The following is a 22757-nucleotide window of genomic DNA, read 5'->3' on the forward strand; positions in this document are numbered from 1 at the left end:
AGTCCAGCACTCTAACCACTACACCATACTGGCTCCCAAGATGTCTACAGTGCTCTACATTCTGTTCTAGGATCTTTCCTGCTAGTGAAATTTGACTGATTGGTTGATAGTTTCCCAGATTCTCTTCCTGAAGACTGGTACATATGTACAATTCTAGTCATTGTATCTTAAGCAGGATATTGTAGAATTGGAAAATGTGCAGAAGAGGGCAACCAAGTTGATTAGGGACCTGGAGCACCTTCCTCTGGAAACAAGGCTACAGCATCTGGGGCTTCTTAGTTTAGAAGTGAGACAACTACTGGGTGACATGGTAGAGGTTTATAAAATTATGCATGGAGTAGAGAGGGTGGACAGGGAAATTTTTCTCCCTCTCTCACAAGCCAGGGATCATTCCATTAAACTGATTACAAAAAATTCATCTCAAAAATTACAAAAGGAAGTAATTTTTCACACAGTGCATAATTAATCTATGGAATTCTATGCCATGGGATGTGGTGATGACCACCAGCTTGGATGGTTTAAAAGGGGCTTAGACAAATTCATGGAGGACAGGTCAATCAATGGTTACTAGTCTGGTGGCTGTAGGCCACCTCCAGCCTTAGAGGGCAAGATGCCTCTAAATACCAGTTGCACTGGAGCAAGAGGAGAAGAGAGAGGACATGCCCTGAGCTCTTGCCTGTGGGCTTCTCAGACGCATCTAGTGGGCCACTGTGTGAAACAGGGTGCTGGACTAGATAGGCTTTGGGCTTGATCCAGTAAGGCTCTTCATTCATTCATTCATTTTTGTACACCACCCCAAACTACCATCTCGGTTTACAACAGGGGTGGGGAACCTTGGCCCTCCAGCTGTTTTTGAACTACGACTCCCACCATCCCCAGCCACAATATGGCTGGGGCTGATGGGAGTTGTAGTTTAACAACAGCTGGAGGGCCAAGGTTCCCCACTCCTAGTTTACAACAACATAAAACAAATGAAAACAGAAGAGAAAACCTTTAAACGATTTTAAACCACAAGTCTTGTTTAAAAGCTTGGGTGAAAAAAATGTGTCTTTAGATACTTAAAAGTTGTCAGATATGTGGAGGCTCTTAGTTCGCAGGGAGCGCATTCCAGAGTGCCAGGACAGCAACAGAGAAGGTCTATCCCTGTGTAGCCACCAGACAAGCTGGTGGCAACTGTAGATGAACCTCTCCGGATGATCATAATGGGCAAAGGGGTTCATAGTGAAGAAGACATTCTCTTAAATCCCCAGGAACTAAGCTATTTAGGGCTTTATAGTTTATAACCAGCACCTTGTATTTTGCCTAGAAACATATTGGTAACCAGTGTAGTTCTTTTAATATAGGAGTAATATGGGCCCTTTGAGATGACCTGGAGATCAAACTGGTTTCCGCATTCTGTACCAGCTTCCGGATGACATACAAAGGCAGCCCCACATAGACTGCATTGCAGTAGTCAAGTCTGGAGGTTACCAGCATATCTACTACTGTTTTGAGGTCAATTATAAAAGCACCTCTGGCCACCACCTCAACCCAAGGCACAAGGGAGAGGTTTGGATCTTATGTTCTTATGGCATTAGCCTATCTCCAGTCTCGCAAAACTTCACCCAAGGATTTCTCAGACACAATAGACAGAAGTTCTGAAAGTACATTAGGAAGTTATTTTAGGACCCTAGGATTCAATTCATCCTACATATTCTAAAGTTTGCATTTGAACATCGTCGTCGTCATCATCATCATCATCATCATCACATGGAACTTATGAAATATTCATGAAATATTCAGTCAGATGCATTAAAGCAACTAAACACATCAAAAAGCAAACCGGAGTGCTGGCATGGTCTGTGTCTGAATTTGCAAACTCACTTATTGTAAAGCATGAGTGTTCTGCAAAACAAAAAATGTCCTGGTTACCCAATTTATATTCAGACCCCAATATGTGTTGCATCTGAACAGGATGAATTTCATCTGAATCTACTGTGGTTGTCAGAACAAACCTGCACAAAACTATAATCTGAATAATTCCTGAAATTGCGAACAGTTTTTGCAGATGAATTCTTTGTACAGTTTTTCTACAGGAAGTAAGGTTTTGAGAAATGGTTGAGAATTATAAGAAACCAATATCAGTGGTGGCTTAAATGATGTATTTTGATCAAAGTGTCTCCCTTTCCATGCAATGTATAGAAGGAAAGCAACAAGACATGCAGGGTTGTGTTTACTGAAAGTGGGTGAATAGCATGCTATAACTCAAATTTTACATTGAATGTGTGTCTACCTTCTGATCTCTCGTTATATTTCAACAAAACCAACTTCTGCTTCATATCGGCTAAAAGCAAAGAGGATTCCTTTAGCTGGAAGCTGGAAGTTATTGAGTTCTCCAGAAATCGAACATTTATTTCCAACTCTGCACCAGTCTCTCTCATGGCTGTGTATTATTGAATACACATCATATCTAATTGCTATGCATGGGGCCCACCTGGGGATGACCTCAACGTGTGATAATTGCATCTCTTCAGCTGTGCATGTTTTTGACCACACAGCTACAGAAAGGAGGTACAAAACTATATTTGTGAATACCAGATGCTGCATTTGAACGGAGCTTCCCTATATTAATTTAACTTGTGGGTTTTGTTTAATGAGAGTAATTGCGGTTTTGACGCACAGATTATTTTGTATTACACATTATTACTGCATGACAGGATTAATAAAATTTCAGGTTGTTTAAAGGCTTGTGTAGTTAGGTTTGAGATGAGGCGTGTTGTGTAGGTAGTGAGATGCGTTCTGCATCCTTATTAAATAATTCAGGCTATAGCATCCTCAAAAATGGAAAGCAATGGCTATCATTATACCAAGATAAAATTAACATACTGATTATTAAACACTGAAGTGTCTAGGAGGAGAGATGAAATATTAACATCCTGTCACAAATGTAATTTTTCAAACCGCAGGCCTATTATAAAAATTAAGGATGGAAATGACCTGTTGCCCCTGTACGCGAACAAACTCGTGAAATAACTAAATCTTTAAAATTGCTTAATTGATAAAGAAACAGCAAAAATATTTATTCATTCATTAAACCAGCAAATTCCCTTCCTAATTAAGGGAATTGTCAGTAGTTCCACCTAATTCAAGAGCTAAGCAAAGCCTCTGCCTAGTTCATGAAATTAATACTGGCTATTGACTAAATCCTGAAAATTAGCTGCTACAGGGATTAAAAAGGTTCTGGCCTAATATATTAAAGGTTTTGTGTCTTTCAGTGTTGTAAAGCAGCAGTTTTGAAACTGTGTTCCCAGGAACTGTGGGGTTGCTCAATGAGATGACCAGTAATGGAGAACTTCCCTGAAAAACAACTCGCTCATCACTGCCAACCTTCCTGTGCGATGTGGAGCCACAGATGTGTGTGTGTTTTAGGACATACTCTCATAAGAATTGTAAAGCCCTAAGGCATATTTTGTGTAGATCTTCCAGAATATTCTGCGATGCACAAACATTCTGTGACAAATATGAATGGCTTCACTAGTAGACCAACTGATATACAAATAATTCACTGAATGCAGAAAGCTTGAAAACCACTGATTTAGGCAAATGGCAAGTTGTTTTATGAATTAGGCTTTGCCTAATTCATGCCAAATACATTAGCACATGAATTAGATCAAAATAATTTTATTAATGCGGCAAAAGAGTAATTAAACTAAAAAACCATGGTTGATTCCATGCATGGAGTATTAAGTGGTTTCATAAGATCTATATAACAGATACTACGACTGTGCAGAATGTTCTGACAGTGGAATCTTCTGCCTTGAAACGGGGCATTTCAAGTGTTCCGGGCTCAGAACAGAATGCCGTTAAGAAATGGGTCCTGTTCCAAGCCTGGAATGGAACGACGCCATTTCAGCCAGAATGTCCCACCTGCCATTTTGGATTCCAAAATGGTGGTCCTTCTGGCCACCACACAAGTGCAAAGGCCAGAAAGACCGCCATTCTGGAATCCAAAATGGCGGCAGGAATGGTCCAGCAATACGGAGTAATTCTGCAAGAACAATCAGCTCAGCCCATTGTTCCAATTGAATGTTTCATGTATTTTGTGTTTCGTTCCAAACTTGGAAAGCAAAATGTGTTTCATGCACACCACTAACAGATATTAAATTTGGAGTGTCAGCATAACTGACATAATCTGTTATCTGTTGTCGTGTTTTTTATGCTTGTTTATATGTTTTTAGCTTGATGTTTTTATTGCTTGATGTTTTCACTGCTTTTATTGGATGTTTTAATTTTTGTAAACCGCCTTGGGGTTTTCTTTTAACGAAAGGCGGTATAGAAATGTAAAAATAAATAAATAAAAATAAAAATAAATAACTATAGTTGCTATGAAGAGCTATGAAGCTGTTGTGATCTAAACAAGATTGTGAAGATCCATGATCAAATCTCCGGTTTCTTTAAATTTTGGTAAAATACCTAGTAGGCAGTGATTTGGACAGAGACCACAGAACTGAGGAAAGGAAGTTTAACCCTTCAGAGCTTCTATGTTTCCTATTCTGCCAGCCCCCACTGCCGTACCTGTGGGGGGTAGGGGTTGTGCTCCCAGCTCCATAGACAGACACAGAGGGCCGCCATCTTGCCTCCCCTGGCATGTGATTTGGGCTGGCCAATTAAGCTGTTATATGGCCACCCCCTGCATGTGATGCAGGCTGGCCAATGAGGAGTGGGTAGTGCCTGTATAAGCAGCAGACTTTAGTAACGTCTGTCAGTTGCTCTTGGGAAAGGCGCTCACCCTGTTCTCAGTGAGGATTATCCGATCACCAACTGGGGCCAAGTAGGAATTTTTTGGGTCACAAGTGATTGTCACTAGGTATGGCCTTTTTTCACCAACTTCTCACTGAGTTCAATGATAGGGGTTCCACCGATTTAAGATCTTTGGTCACTTGGCAGGAAAGTGTGGGTTTGGGGTAGGTTATTTTGGTAACGATGTCGGGCTGAAGGACCATGTAAGGCGGGAAGGGGCTGAGGAACAGCCACTCCAGGTTTTGTGGCCCTTTGGCTGGGATCTGCCCCGATTCGGAGGGTGGCTTGGCTTCACCATTCAGAGTTTTGAGACCGGGGTGGGGTGGGGTCAGGCTGCCCTCCCCTCAGTGGGGTTAAGCCCCACAGTGAGACAATGTCAGGACTTGGTGCCTGACTGAATCGGCACCTGGCCCTTCACTCTGCTGTGACACAATCCTCCTTATGAGGATGACACACATGGGTGGAGTACCTGCATTTGATTAGTTTGAGTTCCTTGTTGCAGGTTCTGTGTTGTAATGTCAATAAAGTGGCCCTAGTTTCCTCCAATTTTTGTGTGTCCTGTCTTTATTGGGGTCTAGGAGTGCAAAAGAAATTTTTCCTGTACACGTTTCTTCCAATGCAACAAATAACAGCTTCAACAGAGATCACTACAGAATATTAATGATCTGTTCCTCCAGTTTGTCTTCATTAAGGAAAACCATTGTCTTTTAGGGTCCATGACTGAACATGTTCCCTTCTAGGATTTTGGAACCTTTTTCAACTGGTTTTCAGAATGTTCTTACAAGATTAGTGCTGAATACAGGTGCATAATTTTCATGTTCTTGCCTGTGGCTTACATGTCTACAGCCTGTGGAATCAAAGAGGGGGAAATGTGGAGATCATTTCTCCTTCCAGAGAAATATGCAGGACAGCCTCCTAGCATAATGTTATGGATTGTATTTTTTGTTTTGTGTTATGATTTCTCTGTCATGTTTTATATGTTTTTTATTGGATGTTTTTTAATGTTGTGTTGTGAGCCGCCCAGATAACATTATGTTATGGGGCAATTAATAAATAAAGTTTACTATCACTATTGATTATTGAAGAGCAGAGCCTTTTCTGAACTTGCCTCAAGACTCTGGGAATGATCTTCCAGAGGTTGTTCAGCTAAGAATGCCTTCCATGACTCTTAGGAAATACTGTAATACTCTTTTGTTTTCAAAAGTCTTTGGGAACAAAGTCAGGCTGGCATATTCCTAACCTGGAATTCCTGGCGGTTATAAGGAACTTTAGGCTGGGCTTACTTTTTGAGAAATAAGTATTTGATCCCCTGCTGATTTTGTCTGTTTGCCCTCTGACACAGAAATGACCAGGCTATAATTGGAATGGTAGGTTTATTGTAGCTGTGAGAGACAGAATAACAACAAACAAACCCTCAAAAGCCCAGTGCCCAAAAGTCAGCGATGGATTTGCATTGTAGTGAGGGAAATAAGTATTCGATCCCTTCACAAAAGATGTCTTAGTACTTGGTGGCAAAACCCTTGTTGGCAATCACAGAGGTCAGACGTTTCTTGTAGTTGGCCACCAGGTTTGCACACAACCCAGGAGGGATGTTGTCCCACTCGTCTTTGCAGATCCTGTCCAAGTCAGAAAGGTTTCGAGGCTGATGTTTGGCAACCCGAACCTTCAGCTCCCTCCACAGATTTTCTATGGGTTTAAGGTCTGGAGACTGGCTGGGCCACTCCAGGACCTTCATGTGCTTCTTCTTGAGCCACTCCTTTGTTGCCTTGGCTGTGTGTTTTGGGTCATTGTCATGCTGGAATACCCATCCATGACCCATTCTCAATGCCCTGTCTGAGGGAAGGAGGTGCTCACCCAAGATCTGACGGTACATGGTACCGTCCATCGTCCCTTCGATGCAGTTAAGGTGTCCTGTCCCCTTAGCATAAAAACACCCCCAAAGCATAATGTGTCCACCTCCATGTTTGACGGTGGGGATGGTGTTCTTGGGCTCATAGGCAGCATTCCTCCTCCTCCACACACGGCAAGTTGAATTGATGTCAAAGAGCTCGATTTTGGTCTCATCTGACCACAACACTTTCGCCCAGTTCTCCTCTGGATCATTCAGATGTGCATCGGCAAACTGCAGACGGGCCTGTACATGTGCTGCCTTGAGCAGGGGGACCTTGCAGGCACTGCAAGATTTCAGTCCTTCACGGCGTAGTGTGTTACCAATTGTTTTCTTGGTGATTATGGTTCCAGCTGCCCTGAGATCATTGACAAGTTCCCCCCGTGTAGTTCTGGGCTGCTTTGTCACCGTTCTCACGATCATTGCAACTCCATGAGGTGAGATCTTGCATGGACCCCCAGACCGAGGGAGATTGACAGTTATTTTGTGTTTCTTCCATTTGCGAGTTATCGTGCCTACTGTAGTCACCTTCTCACCAAGCTGCTTGGCGATAGTCTTGTAGCCCAGTCCAGCCTTGTGCAGGTCTACAACCTTGTCCCTGACATCCTTCGACAGCTCTTTGGTCTTGGGCATGGTGGTGAGTTTGGAAGCTGAGTGATTGCTTGCTTCTATGGACAGGTGTCTTTTATACAGGTACTGTAACAAGCTGGGACTAGGAGCACTCCCTTACAGAGGGTGTTCCTCATCTCAGCTCGTTACCTGCATATAGTGAAAAGACATCTGGGAGCCTGAAATCTTGCTGGTTGATAGGGGATCAAATACTTATTTCCCTCACTACAATGCAAATCCATCGCTGACTTTTGGGCACTGGGCTTTTGAGGGTTTGTTTGTTGTTATTCTGTCTCTCACAGCTACAATAAACCTACCATTCCAATTATAGCCTGGTCATTTCTGTGTCAGAGGGCAAACGGACAAAATCAGCAGGGGATCAAATACTTATTTCCCTCATTGTGTGTATGTGTGTGTGTGTGTATATATATATGTGTGTATATATATGTGTGTATATATATATATATATATATATATCTACACTATTGCTAGTATCAGTAATGATGCTAATATTACTTCCTGTGTACATCTAATACATGACCCATGCTATTGCAGAACAGAGATGTTCTACAGCAACTTAAAATGGCACAATCACCATTGTTCAACAATACCATTATTTCCAATGAAGGCAGCAGCACACAACCACAATTGCATAATCTGAAGTAACTAGACAACAGCTCTGTTCTGCAACAGCATGGGCAATGTTTCACACACACACATACACACACACACGCGCGTGTGCATGGGTGGTTGTGAACAGTGGTCCCTCTAACTTTTTTCATTTCTGTGCGGAATGAGTTTTGTTCTGGGCGGCAGTATCAAGGCAGTGCGCGTGGATGTGCATTCAGAACGGGGCCTTCCCGATTCAACCTGAGCAGGATTGAAAATGAACTGAGCCGACATCGAAAAAGCTGTGAGCGCACGCACATGCACACGCCTTAGAGGGAAAAGTGGTGGTGATTCACCCAGGTTTTGCTGAGCAGAATGTGAATCATTATTACCAAAAATGTAATTATTACAAAACATTTAATTATGAAGGCAGTTTTAACATGACATGGTTTGCTGCTTTTAGCTGATGGATAAAAAGTGTAAATAATAATCTGGGCTAGTATGAACAGGTGCTTTAGGAATGCTGTGTGTTGCGTTCTATCCAGTAATCTTTTAAGTGTTGTTTAGAAGTTTGTCCCAGTGGGGATCTTGTAGTGTGTGTGGGGTGTGTGTGTACACTGTGTGTGTGGAGTCATCAAGGAAAAGGGGTGGAAAGGAGAAAATGTAGTTATTTCTGAATAAACTCTCCATTAAATCTACATAAAAACACTTTGTGTATGTGAGGGAAGCAGCTGTAAAGCAGAAATGCTGGACGCAAATATATATTTAAAAAAACTGTAGAGAGAGAGAGAGAGAGAGAGAGAGAGACTGACTCTAGACCAGAGCAATAACTTGCTCAAAAATGGTGGGGAGCCCTAAATGGCTTAAAGCACATTAAAAGCGGAAAGGCTCTAAGCTATTTACAGTTATGAGGCGGCTGCCCCTTCACCATGTTTTCTTAGCTGATGTAGCACAAAGGAAGGAAAACAAGTAGCCCAGCAAAGTAAGGGAGGTAAAGCCACACTGAGATAAAAAGGAAAGAGCAATTTCTAAAAGATTTATGAGCTTTGGATTTTGAAGGCTGCTCTTGCACATACTTGATGCAAAAAAGGGGGGGTGGAATGGAAGCAAGAGAGTGGAGTAAAATCTGTAACCATTTTCTGGTATGGAAACTGTTGGCCTGATGGTGTCCCCCCACCCCCCAACCAAATGAATAAAATTATTTCTAGACCATGTTCTGTTGACGTGATATTAGAACTGCAAGTGAAAGTCTAGCCTCCGTTGCAATTTCCTTCTTGGAGAGGTTTTCTTGTTATGTTTCTCAAGTCTGTTTGAATTAATTCAGATACCCACCCCCACAACTTCCAATTTATGGTCTTTTGAGTTACTCCAGGATTAGCTATCTTATGTGTGCCATTCAGCATCTCAAAGAGCCACTCGATTACACTCCAACCAAAATCCCCTAATGAGCAATACATAAGTCTATGGTGTGTCAGCCTGTCAAAATGCAATTCCTAACATGTCAGGATAATTAATGATCTCATGACAACTTTCCTAAGAATACAGAGTTTCTCAGATTTCCTTTCCCCACCTCCGTTTATGATAATTTATCCTGCCACAGGCTAGACTCCACTTTCCATTCAGAGCTCTCAACCTATTTTATTAGCATTACTAACACTTGTAGTTTATAAAGCATTTTAGCACGATAATAAAAGCCACAATCCAGGAACTCTGATTGTACAAGTCATGTGCCTGCACATCTTGGTGGGAGTGCTATGTTCACACAGGAAGAAAAGTCTCATTCCTCTATAAAAGAAATGTCCGTACATGTATACATTTCCTGCTCTCCCCACAATAGGCTGAGAGGCCCTGAATTGCTACCAGCAGCTGTAAGACTGGTCATCGTCACCACCATGCCATTGTTAACCACCCAAACAGCTGTATGCATCTACATGTACAAACAGCTGCAGGGCACTCCTATGAAGCTGTCTGCTTTTCTACTATACAGCTTCCACCACTAAGAATTTATTCCAAGTATGGGTGTCCAGCTAAATGTGCAGAGGATCAGAGAGCAGGACACTTCCAAAAGGTCTGTACACTCTACATAGGTTGTGCAATTGTTATGAGCCCTTTTATGGACATGCAACAGGGCTTTTCCCAGATTGCTTGTTAATGTCAGCATACAGAAACAGCCTCGGCAATTTGGTGGCTTGTGTCTATGATATTTCTACAGCAATTGTCTCAAGCTGGTTTTTCAATGGACAGTTGCCTTATGTCTACATGTGACAGCTGGAATGCACTGCAGTTGCCCCTCTGGATTCCCACTTATCTTTAGCCTCTCAACAGACTTGAATCTACATAGGGATGGTTCAGATGCTACACCCCATCTACCCTGGAAACCACTATTTATTTATTTTAACTCATGGTGGTTTGTTCCTGGTGACCATTGTCACTCATTTGGGTGGACCCCTATGGTAAACAGCACATAAATCCATCTCTACATGGAAGTCTATTCCATGATGTCAACATGAGGCCAAAATATTTGCATTGACCCTTAGGACACATTCACATGTAATTTGGAACCAAGGGTCCAATGGACTTGCAGGTCCGCCCTCCACCCTTCCCTGCATGCTTACCTGTCCGCATTCGGACGTAATGGCCAGTACCTGAACAACAGTCAGGGAGATTGGCTGTGCAGGCAGGGGAACCATCTGCTAGACTTCCTCCTTCGTATGAAGGATAGCTGTAGCAGCCAGTCGGAACGGAGAGAGGAAGGAGTTTCCTCCTTCAGTGCTGGTTTTGGCGAATCCAGCCTCAGGTTCAGAATGCAGACATACAGAAGCCAGCTGCAAACCTCAGGTAGGAGCAGTGAAATGTAGAACAGACCAAGGGTTCAAATTGGAGATTGGGGAGGGAAACCTTGGGTTGCTTTTCCAATGGGACAGAGGTACCATGCATTCAGATTAAATAGAAATCCAACCTCTGCCCTGTTTAACTCTGGATTCCTATTACATGATCAACACAAATCCTGAGTATATTCACAGGGGTTGGTTTTTTTTTTTTTACATCAGCATGTTTTCCCATGTTAAAATTGTCTTAGCAACTAAAAACAAAGATCTTCTTTATATCCATCTTCAGGAGCTGTGAGGAGCAGTGACAAATAAAGCATTTCCCCCCTTACCACATGAGTCTGCTAGAGACTCACTCATAAGTATAAGCTTAAAAGTGAGGAGGCAGAGCAAAGTTTAATCTGGTTGATGGTCTGGAGAGTCTCTCACACCCTTCTGAGACGGACTTTGTGGCTTAAATGCCTCTTCAAGAAGGGTGGATAAGAGGTGGGAAAATGCTAATTCACCACAAAACTGTTGGCTTGATGGAGAAGCAGACAGAATGCTACATCTTTGATTCACCTATGAAGTCCCACTGTCCTGTGGCTAGTGGCTTCCATCTTGGAAGGAGAGTATGTGGGACATCAACCTCTTTCCCTTCCAATTGAGTGACTGTTTGGTCATAGTACTGCAATGCTTAGGAGGAAGGAACTTTTCTAAGGGACTATAAAAGAATGGATTTCAGCAGTTAGTTGTGGTGGCAGAAAGCATGTTTGGGGCAACAAGGAAAAGGGCTGATGGAAATGGTTCCTTTGAAATTAAATAGCCACTGGAAGCCACTGCTGTGGTTACACAGAAAGGGGTTGCTGGAGACAGATGTCAGGTCATTAGGGACACAAAACAGCTTCAGCAGGATACAGAATAGTAGAGATAAGGATGTTAGGCAGGCTGATGCTGCACGTAGGATTTGGAGATTGATTTTCCACTTCTTGTTGCTCTGTAGTTGGATCTCTGATTTCTACATTCTTTTCAAATGTTCCACATCATCATTTGAGAGCAAAGGATGAGTCTTCCCTTAGGCCCAAATACAGGCTGATAAGGCCCCTGTACAGCTTTCATGGCCTTGTGCCCCACGTTTTTCTGGTTTGCTTGGTAGCACAGCCAGACCATTGCAACAAGCTGTTGTGTTGCTATTTAAGGTTTATCTAGATAAATGTCATCCTTCAGGAAATTATCCCAGCCAAGGTGATGAATATGTGCTGGCCTTCTGGTAGCTTGTAGCAGAAGCCCATCACTGGTAAGCAGGAGTTAGAAATGTGTTCAGGAATACTACAGTATAAACTGCAGAAAGAGGAATCAGAAGCAGAAAAAAAGATGAAGGTGATGGGGTGAAAAACATACAAAGGGGGGGGGGAGACTTCCTACACATTCTTGGCAATGGATACATGAACTTGGCCCGTTTGCTTTTTTCTCCTCTGTGCCCATATTCACACATCATAACATTATGCTCATTTAGCTAATGCTTGGATTAAAAAATGGTGCAACACTCAACTCAAACACTGATATGTAGTAACTTATGTTGGGCTGCCCTTGAAGATGGTTGTGAAGTTTCAGCTATTGCTGAATTCAGCCACCCTTTTATCAGGAGCCAACTCACGGCCAGAGGTCATGCACGGGCATGAGTCCAGGACCAGGACTGAGAGAGTCATGCAGATGCCGGATGATCCACTGAACAGGCAGTCAAGGGTCGTGGGTCAAGCCGGGAGTCGAAAGCAATGAACGTACTGGAGGTCACGCCACGTAGCAGCTGAAAGCCAGTGGGTGAGACAGAAGCCAAGAGAACGCTGAAGGTCAAACAGAGCAGCCTTTTATACCCATGGGCAGTGCATTCCACAACCTATGGGCAATAACCAAGGCCCAATCCCAAACTGCCACCAGATGATCTAGTGGCACCCAAAGATGGAATTCTCCTGATGATCTTAATGAGCAGTGAGGATCTTGCAGGAAAAGGTGTTCCAATTGCAGTGTTCCTACTTGCAATGCAACAGGCTACCAGAACAGGCAGCAAAATGCAGGGCTGCATAGCAGGCAAGGCAGGACACCTTTTGCCAACAGGAGCACATAGGAGAGATCCTGCCAATCTGATCTTCGCATAATTGCACTAGCTACTGATTTGTTTCCTGCTCAATTTCAAGAAGCTGGTTCTTACATTTAAAGCCTATAACAGCACATATTGTGCATAGCTTAGGGAGCACCTGATCCTATATGAATCACCCTTGTTCACTTAAATCAGAAGAGGCTACACACTTTGTGCAAACAGAGAAGGCGCACGGTCTTTTCTCTGATGGCACCACAAAATGGAACTTTCCCATGAGAGATCCAGCTGATACTCTTGCTGCATAATTTTTGCCACCAATTGAAAACATGTGTGTTTTCTGGGTCATTTGCTGGGATGCCTTATGTTTAAAATATTTAGAACTGCTCAGGGTTTATCAAGTCCATGTTTAAGGGCAAAAATCACAAAGGCAATCCTTAGCGACATCCACTTTAGTGAGCTGAGTCAGACACATGTATTAGACAGAAGCCATGTCCTTCCCATACAACTGAATGACAAGCCTCGAGAAAAAGAACTGCACAGACAGCTTAGACAGTGATTCCAGGGCAGAAGATAAGAAGCCTGTGTGTGCAGTGGGCCAGAAAGGCACATAGGCCACTAGAGGACACAAACTGCTAAACTCATCATTCACAATATGTGGTTCAGAGAAAGACAAGGCTGGCCAGAAGACTGCGGCGGGGAATGAGGGGGGAGCCTTGTGAAGAAAGGTTGATGAATTGGGTATGTTTAGCCTGGACAAGAGAAGACTGAGAGAGGCTATGATAGCACTCTCCAAATACCTGAATGGCTTTTACATAAAAGTGGGTCAAGCCTTCTCTGCTACCTCAGAAGACAGGGATAGATCTAATGAGCGTAAGTTGCAGAAGGGTAGATCAGATCTTTGTTATGGTAATTGACCAGTATACATCACAATAAACAGTTCCAGAAGGGTAGGCTGAGGTTGAACATTAAGGTGACTTCTTAATGGTAAGAACAGTTCCACAAAAGAACCAATTTCTGGTAGAGGGGTAGAGACTGGCTCTTTGAAGAATTTACTCTTGGGAAAATGAGTTTAGTGAAGGATTGTTATTTTTCTGTGTTTCTTGGTTTGGAGGTTGTGGTTTGGAGATTGAGCACACACTTGGATTCTAATTATGATCTCTCGAGCACAGGGCTGGATTTGACTTGTGGAAGGAGTTGAGTGGATTTCAGAACTGAGTAGCAGAAAGAAAGAGTTCAGTTAAGCATTAATTGACAGGTGGTAAAGAAGTAACTGACAAGTTGGAAACAAGATACTGAAGGACTGATGAGGAATACAGTGTGTTAAAATTAAAATGGTAAGGCAGAAGAAGGAATGGTGGACTGGAGTTAAGGAAAATTGCTGATTGAAAGAAGAAAACGTGTGAATTCTATTATCTCCACCTCCAGAAAGAGCTTCTGAGGTCAAACCAAGCTACTTCTTTGTCAGAGCCCACAGTAGAAGTCTAATGTTCGCAGAGGCTAAGAAATCGTGTAAATAGTTATCTTTTAATGTTTATATTGGACATCCAGTTCTTGAGCTTCTCTGACAAATGGCTGAAGATTATCATCAATCCCCTTTACCTTCTAAGTAAATGGGCTCACTATTGGTGTAACTCCCATGCCTGCAGTATTTACCACCTTACAATGGCAGCAGGAGACATAATGTGCAGCCCCTCATCACTGGAAGGAGGGCTGCGGGCCTGCAAGAAGAACTGGAGAACAAGGGCGGTAGGCTTTGGATGACATGATGCCACTTTTTGACCTGAAGTTTCAGTGGCAAAACTGAATTGCAACCTCGAGTGTCCTACCCAGGTACAAGTTCAGGTGTGGAGGCTAAAACCAACCCACAGCTTGGTTACAAAACTGTGACTTTTTATGCATCCAAACAGCAAAAATCTTTAACCTCTGGCATGGTTGTCTCTGGTTTAGCATTCTGTCCGAAGCAGCCTATGTTTCTATAGTCTTGTTCTGACAATCATTAAGTGAGCAGGGAGTTGTGTGTGCTCCCGATTTTTGAGCGACTATGTGTAAACAACAGGGTAGGTGGGGAGTGCTCTTGTGTGAGGCTCCTACTGGATAGGACTACATTTTGTCCTACCTCATTCAACTGCTGGGTATGAGAGCTGCGTAGTATGGTGCCTTCCTACCCAGTGGGAGCCTCACATACAAGCACACCCCTCTCCTCTACCTGTTTGTCCGCTTACAGACAATGAACAATCAGGAGCGTGCACAGTTCCCCAAACTGAGTAAGATGCTTGTCCTACCCAATTAATGATCATCAGAAAATCCCTTATATCAATTACTTTTATTTTCTACAAAATAAAAGTGACCAAACAATATATAGGGATGCATATAATTGTTATGACACCATCATTTATTTCTGAACAGCAATTGTCCATTCACTGACCCTGAAACACATACTTAACAAAACTGACATCAGTAAGCAAAACTTCCCTTCCAAGGACTTGCAGAATTTCCTGGAGTAGCACCATAATGTTCAGATTGACCCCTGCTCACACTAAAGTTATTGAATATTGTCAGCAACCACTTACTAAATATCCTGCACTGCTTCTAAGTATCTAATGCAGAGATGTGCATGACAGATGGAGCGCAATGTCCTTCACTCTAAACACTTTGCTCTTGTCTGTGACAAATGCAATGTTTAACAGTTTGGGGTGGTCACCAACAATTTGTTTTACTGAGCAGGGCAAGGATAATATGCAAAGCTTCCTGTTTTTTGTTTTTGTTTTTTTAAATATTAATGGATTGACTGTTTCTGCCCTCCCACTCCATGCATAGCTCCATTCATCTTTGCCATTTCTGAAAGGGGTGTGTGTGGAATCCTTGCATAAAAAATTGAAAATTGAACACTTCTGATCTCAGTGGTAATGCCTGTAAAGTGTCATTGAGGAGTGTGTCAGGCCGAGGTGAGCGTTCCTTTGAGGAGATTATAATGTCCCTTCACAGTGAAAAAGATTAATTTTTCTCACCTTGGTGTCCTGACCTGATTTTTGCAACATTTATAGCACCATTATGTGCAAAACACATGCTTTATTGACAACCACGTCACCACATTGAAAAGGGGTTATAGAAGCTAGATACATCACAAGGGACAAGGCCGAGCTGTTTAACAAAGAGCAAACTCACGTTGCACCACAACGCCGTAACAAACATCTTTTGTCTATGACTGCAATAAAGGCAACATTCTCACAAATGCTGGGTCCCACTTTTAATAAAAGCACAGCTTTAGAAACATGGCTCATTTACAGCTCCTATGATAAACCAAACTATTCTAAGCTGAGCTGCAAACACAGCTTAGTCTATAGATGTCAATAGATAATATTGCTTTATACACAGAACAATTGGGTCATCTACCCTTAGAGCAGTGAACTTCACTATTTTTTAAGCAGGGGCCACATTGGCCAACCCCCCCCAAAAAAACCCTTCAATGTGAGAGCCAATTACCACTGTGCTGATCTCCGTGCAGTACTGTGCTTTTCTCAATGCTGGGTGGACCCTTTCAGAGAGACAGGGCCCTCTCTTAAGAGCTCTAGAAGGAAAACACTGGGAAGGGCTACCTTCTGTGCATACCTTCCAAGATGGTGCAGGGGCTCAAGAGGGTTCCATTGCCCTTAAAGGTGCCCCCTGGCACTGGGCAAAGTGCAGCACTGCACAGTGAGAAGGGTCAACTCCACAAGGTGCCAAGGGGACTGAGCAGAATATTCACCTTTGGATGAAGCTTCATACAGTCCCAATAAACAATTAGACAGGGAGCTGCACTTAGGGTTGATGTGGGCCACTAGTGGCCCCTGGGCTTTACAATGAAGAACACTGCCATAGAGTGAGAGCGGGAAAGATGACAATGGTGATTGCCAGGACTCCTACAGTCCACTCAATGACCTTTTCTTAGTTCCAGACTTTCTCAGAGTGGATTCTGGGATCAGAGAGATAAGACAGGTTTCTTGCATTTCGCTTCCTTACCAAGAAGGCTTTGAGAAGAGCTGAGATTCAGTTCTTGGGAGGTTGAGTGGGGAAAAAGGTTCAACAGCCTTCTCTCCCCCAAAGTCCAAAAATAATCAAGTAGCCTTGCATTTATATACATACTGTAAATAGCAGGAGAGCTGCCTCACCTTCTAGAGTCCAAATCCAACTAACTCTAGTCACTCAGTGAAAATCAGTGTAACTAACTTTCTATGTGGTGTTATATTTTCTAATCAAATTTTGGAGGTTGTATAATCTGTCTTGGCCCAGAAAGGTCGGATTATTATTTGGTGAGGGGGGAAGGGGAAAATAGTTAACACAGGCTTTGTTTCAACTTCCTTTTGTTCCTCCATTTAAAAAGTGTGCATGTACTCTGAACTAATATACATATACATATATTTCCATTTTTATTTTATCAACACACAAGTTTTGGGTAACCCAAAAGCTACTCTCCCATGTTTTCAATGTCATCAAGAATTTTTTTAAAAAATTATATTCCTCCAAGGAGCCCAGAGCAGTGTACTACATACTTAAGTTTTTCCTCACAGACAATTATCTGTGTGTTCTCAAAGTCAAAGTCCAGTGAAAAACTGAAGGATACAAGGGATCCCTATAAGAAGCACCTTTAGGCCCTAATTCTACATCACTGAGGAAAATAACTCCAAGTAGTCCCATTGAAGTTAAGCAATGCCTAATTTGTCCATTTAATTTCAGTGCAACAACTCTAAGTAATTTCCCTCAGTAGGTCAGCTACTTTCTGCAGTGAAGGGGGGCTAAGCCTTTGCCAGTGAGAATATCAGAGGAAAAGGGGAGCTTGGTTCCCTCAAGAATTCTTATGCCTTTCACTTGCTACTAATACCTCTTATATTACTATTTTTATAGCATCATCAATGTATTATAACCAATACCCTCACCACAGGAAGTTTGCAATCAGGAGTGAGATCCACAGAGCTACCAATACAGATTTCACAGCTCCAGAATTTTTCTTATTCTGGAAATTTCTGAGGAAAAAATGTGAGCCTTCAGTCAACCTCTACTTTTTCTTTGCAATTACACAACATGAACTCATAGCACATTATGGTTTACTGCCTGGGGGCAGGGGTTGTCATGTGGCTATGGCAGATTCCACTTATACCAGGAAAACATAGCTAAGCAAATACTAGATCACTTTACAAGAGGGACAGTCTTATAGTGGCACTTATTCTTACTTCCCAAGTCCTCAGGGAAACCTGCTATAAGGAAGTTATTAGTTTTGTCGCAGCACCACATGTCGCCGTACCTACTAGACCATTAAGTTTAAAATAATACTCAGAATGATTTTTACACTGCATTCATCATTCTGTGAAGGTATGTGGGGGAGGAAATCCTCTATTTATCAAGTATGAAAAGCAGTTGATAAGATATATTTGATATACAGTGGCATTTGCTTTTAATCAATTTAAAGTGAAATTGCTGATGGATAGGTGGACTTGTCAAAACATAATACCCCTTCAATATATAATCCAAGATTACATTTATAAAATGCATGTTTGGTCCTCTCTCACCAAGGAGAGCGGAAAATGCAATTACTCTTCTGAGATAAAGGTAATCTCCTTCCCCACCCCACCCCTTGAGTCCTACTTATATATTTGAGGAACTGCCAGAATTTTTTTTTTAACCTCACCATAAAGCTTTAAATCCTGGCACAGAATCATAATTGCTTTACAGGTCATTTAATTCTCCAAGTATATTCAATCAAATACCCTAAATACTACAATTCCATCTCTGTGAAATGAGCGTTATGTTTTTGAGTGCTGTTTACAAATGAAGATCAGGGAAATGGCCATCGTCTGCACTGCCCTCATTCGATCTCTCAGATACTTGTCTTTTTGGATGCAATGCAATACAAGACACACATGTGCTCAGCAGCAGATCATTTATACCTCAAAAACTGTGCTATATTTCATGCCGCGGGCTTTATTTAACACCACAGTGACCATAAATTTCATTCTGGGGTGGGGGGGCCACACAGAAGTGTGTTATTGTGGCTCTGATGCTGCCAGTTTGGTAAATTATGGTCTAAGCAGCCAGGGATAAATGCCGAATGAAGTACAATTCTAATATTAGACCAAGGTAAAAGGCGAGAGGGAACTTTTATGGGACTCTGACAGAAATAATTCATGTCCTTGCAAGTCCGCTTCGCATTAGGGACACAATATAATTTCTATTATAAATTTGAAACTGGGTTCTGACATCCTCACCTTGACCAGATATACTCAGCTATAAGTGCAGCTACATGCAGGGGCAGGATTTCTGATGGCTTAGAGTCAGCAAGACTTCCTTCCAAAAAGATCATGCTCTATTTCATATATATACACACTCCCCTTCAGAAAAGTGGCAGCTAACACACAGCAGACTTTGATTCAATTAAAAAAACCTACACAATACATTACCTTCCGCCTCGGGCACTGAAAGGCACTACATGGATCCCCAAAGGCCCACCGTCATTGGAGACTTCAACGAGCTTTACCATATCACTGCGAGACAATGATGAATGAGGGAACATCAACAAAGAGCGCAAATGAACCAAAAAACAGGAGGAAAATAAACCCCAACCCCACACACAAACACCCCAACACACACGACACACAAAGATATCCGAGAACTGGTAGTGGTGAAAGCAACATACCTCAATATTAATCTGATAGCATGAAAGGAGATCAATCATTGAAAAATAATTCCGTTAATAAATCAAATGAAACGTGAACCAATGTTTTGGGTAAACCAATTCCATTACGTGAATTGTATTATGTACAACCATGATAGGAGACAGCTGGTTGTGGCTTCTGCTTGGGTTAGAAATGAAGCCTAACCCAAGCAGTGGGTCTTATACTGTATTTGCTGATGGATAGGTGGACTTGTCAAAACATAATACCCCTTCAATATATAATCCAAGATTACATTTATAAAATTTAGTCTTATACTGTATGCAGGCAACAAAAAAGTTCAAATCCAGTTCCCTTTTCTCCCATCCAATATATTGTCGCTATTAAAAGGAAAATTAAACGAATATGAACTGGACTATTTATGTCTCTTTATAAGTAACTATCTTCAGCAACTAATTCTTCATAATACTCTCAAAGACTGTAATAAATGTACTTCAGAAAATTATACATCATTGCTTTCAAAAGGGAGGGCTATGAATCTTCCAGGTGTTTCACTCATCTATTCTGGGGGAGAAATAGTCTAGCGGCCTGGTTCAGAAGATCCAAGAAACCATAGCTTGTTGAGTGATGAATGAGTTGAAAAGACATAAAATAAAACTGGCAGGATTTAAAACCACAGTTTGATCCTAGTTGGTAAGATTACTTAAACCACAGTTTCCTGTGGTTTAAACACAAAGTGTTTATGAGCCCTTGATAATTCACCAAGTGACAAATTTAAAATTGGGGTCAAGCTGCAATTGGTCTCATGATTTGAATTTTGTTTTCACTTAGACTGTAATAGCTCAGGCTGGGGTTACCATGTTAAAGCCGAAAATTTGGCTGTGTGTAATCAAATTTTGGTTGAACCTGGTATTTTTTCCTACTGGCCTTGCCCCTCTAGTATTAGCTGATAGCTTTACATCCAAATGGAAAACAGCATTAAAAACAAAGTTGCATCATCTTGGTGCATCCCAGGAAGAACTTATAGGGCGGGGATTCGATCAGGCTATTCAATTTATCAAACAACGAGCCCTAGATATAGAGCTGCAAGATGAATCTGCACGCATGACAAGAGGGCTACATATAGGCCCTCAAGGTTTTAATCTTAAAGCCGCCGATTATTTAGATAACATTCTAGTATCTAAATTTAGGAGAGCATTGACCCTGGCCCACCTCAATGTACTTCCTACCGCAGTCTTGGAGGGAAAATACAAGCGGGTACCTTATGCGGTACGCCTTTGTCCCTGTGGTGCAGGTGAAATAGAAACCAATGCTCAGGTAATACTTTATTGTGAATTTTATAGGGATAGTCGTTCTAAGTTTATTTTACCTTTGCTAAAGAATTGTCCGGGCCACACCGATCTTTTTTACTTGGAGTAACTGCTGTCCAATTTTAAACCTGGGATGAATGTTAATGTGGCCAAATTTTGTTTTACTGCATGTAAGCTTCGTAAAGCCTGCATTACTTAATCGAATATTTTGTAAAATGTAAAGATTAACTGGTCTATGACTGCAATAAATGTTATCTAGCTAGCTAGCTAGCTCAGCTTATGTCCAGTACCATATTTGAAATATTTGTTGAGTTTCACTTGCTTAGCTGCTTGCATAGCTCAGTTCCTCATGACAACATAACACCTATGATGCAACCATGGTTTGACCCACAAAGTCCCAGTTATTACAATGCAGAGATGTCCTGACATCATGCAGCAAGCCATTTTCTGGAAAGCATCATACTGACTATGTAAAATTGGGGATGTGCCCGAAGCACGGTTCGAGCACTGTTAGTGAAATTAGAAAGAACTTTAAGAAAAAGGAGAGCGGGTGCTTACATGGTGGGTGCCATGTGTGTGCTGACAGCGTGTGGGACCTTTGGGGACACACACTGCCCCAGCAGGAAGCTGGAAGGAGTGGCGGAGAGCAGGTAAGCACCTGCTCTCTTTTTTCTTAAAGTTCCCTTTCTAATTTCCCTAACAGTGCTTGATCCGCACTGTAAACCGTGCTTTGGGCATATCCCTAACCTAAACGATATTAGCTCGGTTCAGGCACTCAAATAAAACCCCGGCCTATACATGCTTAGAAATGCCAAAAGCAGGTCAGAGGTCTTGCCCCAACCAGAGGCGTAACTATAGGGGGGCAGGGGGGGCACGTGCCCCGGGTGCCATCTTTTCTGGGCATGTGGGGGGGCGGCGCCATGACCAAAAATTTTTTAAATTTTTTTTCTTAATACAAATGTTTCCTGCTCAGTGCAGCAGCGCTGCAGCAGTCAAGGGAGCGCGTTGGTGCCCCCTTCCCCACGAGTGGTCCCTTTTGCGCCGCCTGCGCCCCCCCCATTGCTTTGCTGGCGCCTGGCGGCCAGTCAGTGGCCTGGCTTGGCGGCAGCGGCAGGCGCTTGTGAGGAAAAACCTACGTATAATGTAGTATGTTGGGGGTGCGGTGGGGGGGCGCCATTTCAGTGCTTGCCCCGGGCGCTGTTTTCCCTAGTTACACCTCTGGCCCCAACACATCACTCACTTCCTTCCAACTCACCACTCATGGTTACAGTGGCATTTGTGTGAAGAGAGAAGCGTCGTAACGCTGATGACCGGTGCTTCTGTGTAATGGCAGGCTACCGTTACGGTTATGGTGCTTCCCTGTTCACACCAACACTGCTGTAACCTTGAGCGGCAAGGTCAAGGGAAGTGAGTGATGTGTTGGAGCAGCATTTCTAAGCATACACAGGGTTTTTATTTGAGTCCCTGAAAAAGGCTTTTAACTTAGAAAAACAAGGTATGAAGAGCTCAAAGGTACACAGAGAATTATTGGTTAACCCAATGCTTTTCAGTCAGGGGCATAGGAAGCTTTGCCGGGGCCAGAGGATTAAGTCCTCTGGCAGATCCCCCGCCCCCTGGGCTTTACAATTCCATGCACAAAGCCACACCCCCTGTGTTGAATGTCAAATGCAAGGGGGTGGGGCCAATGCCAAGGAAAGTGCCCGGCAGCATTTTCCTTCCCCAGTCTGCAGTTCACGGAATCAATGACTGGGAGCTCCTTTCCCTTCCTTCTCCAGGAGGCAGGGAAAGGAGCTCCCAGTCAGCAATTCCACCAACTGCTGACTGGGGAAGGGAAATGCTGCCAGAGCTGATGGGCCCCATCCTCAGCATTGGTCCCATTCCCTTGTGTTTGACGTCAGATTCAGCGGTGGGGCCAATGCCAAGAAGAGGGTCCATTTGGACCCTCTCCCATCCCACCCCAGTCAGCATTTCATTGAGACACTGATTCGCTGGGCTTTCCCCTCCAGCATAGCC

The 22757-nt window shown here is 42.7% G+C and overlaps 1 protein-coding gene across 9 annotated transcripts in view; it reads right to left on the reverse strand.

Moving 5' to 3' along the window:
* PARD3 (par-3 family cell polarity regulator) overlaps positions 1-22757 on the reverse strand; it is a 766284-nt gene that overhangs the window by 328185 nt on the left and 415342 nt on the right. For all 9 annotated transcript variants that reach the window (XM_053261606.1, XM_053261605.1, XM_053261600.1 and 6 more), the window contains one exon: positions 19222-19305. In XM_053261606.1, the coding sequence (XP_053117581.1) occupies positions 19222-19305 (84 nt within the window). The remainder of the gene's footprint in view (positions 1-19221; positions 19306-22757) is intronic.

Source organism: Hemicordylus capensis, chromosome 6, assembly GCF_027244095.1.
Source record: "Hemicordylus capensis ecotype Gifberg chromosome 6, rHemCap1.1.pri, whole genome shotgun sequence".
In the NCBI taxonomy this organism is placed as follows: Eukaryota; Metazoa; Chordata; class Lepidosauria; order Squamata; family Cordylidae; genus Hemicordylus; species Hemicordylus capensis.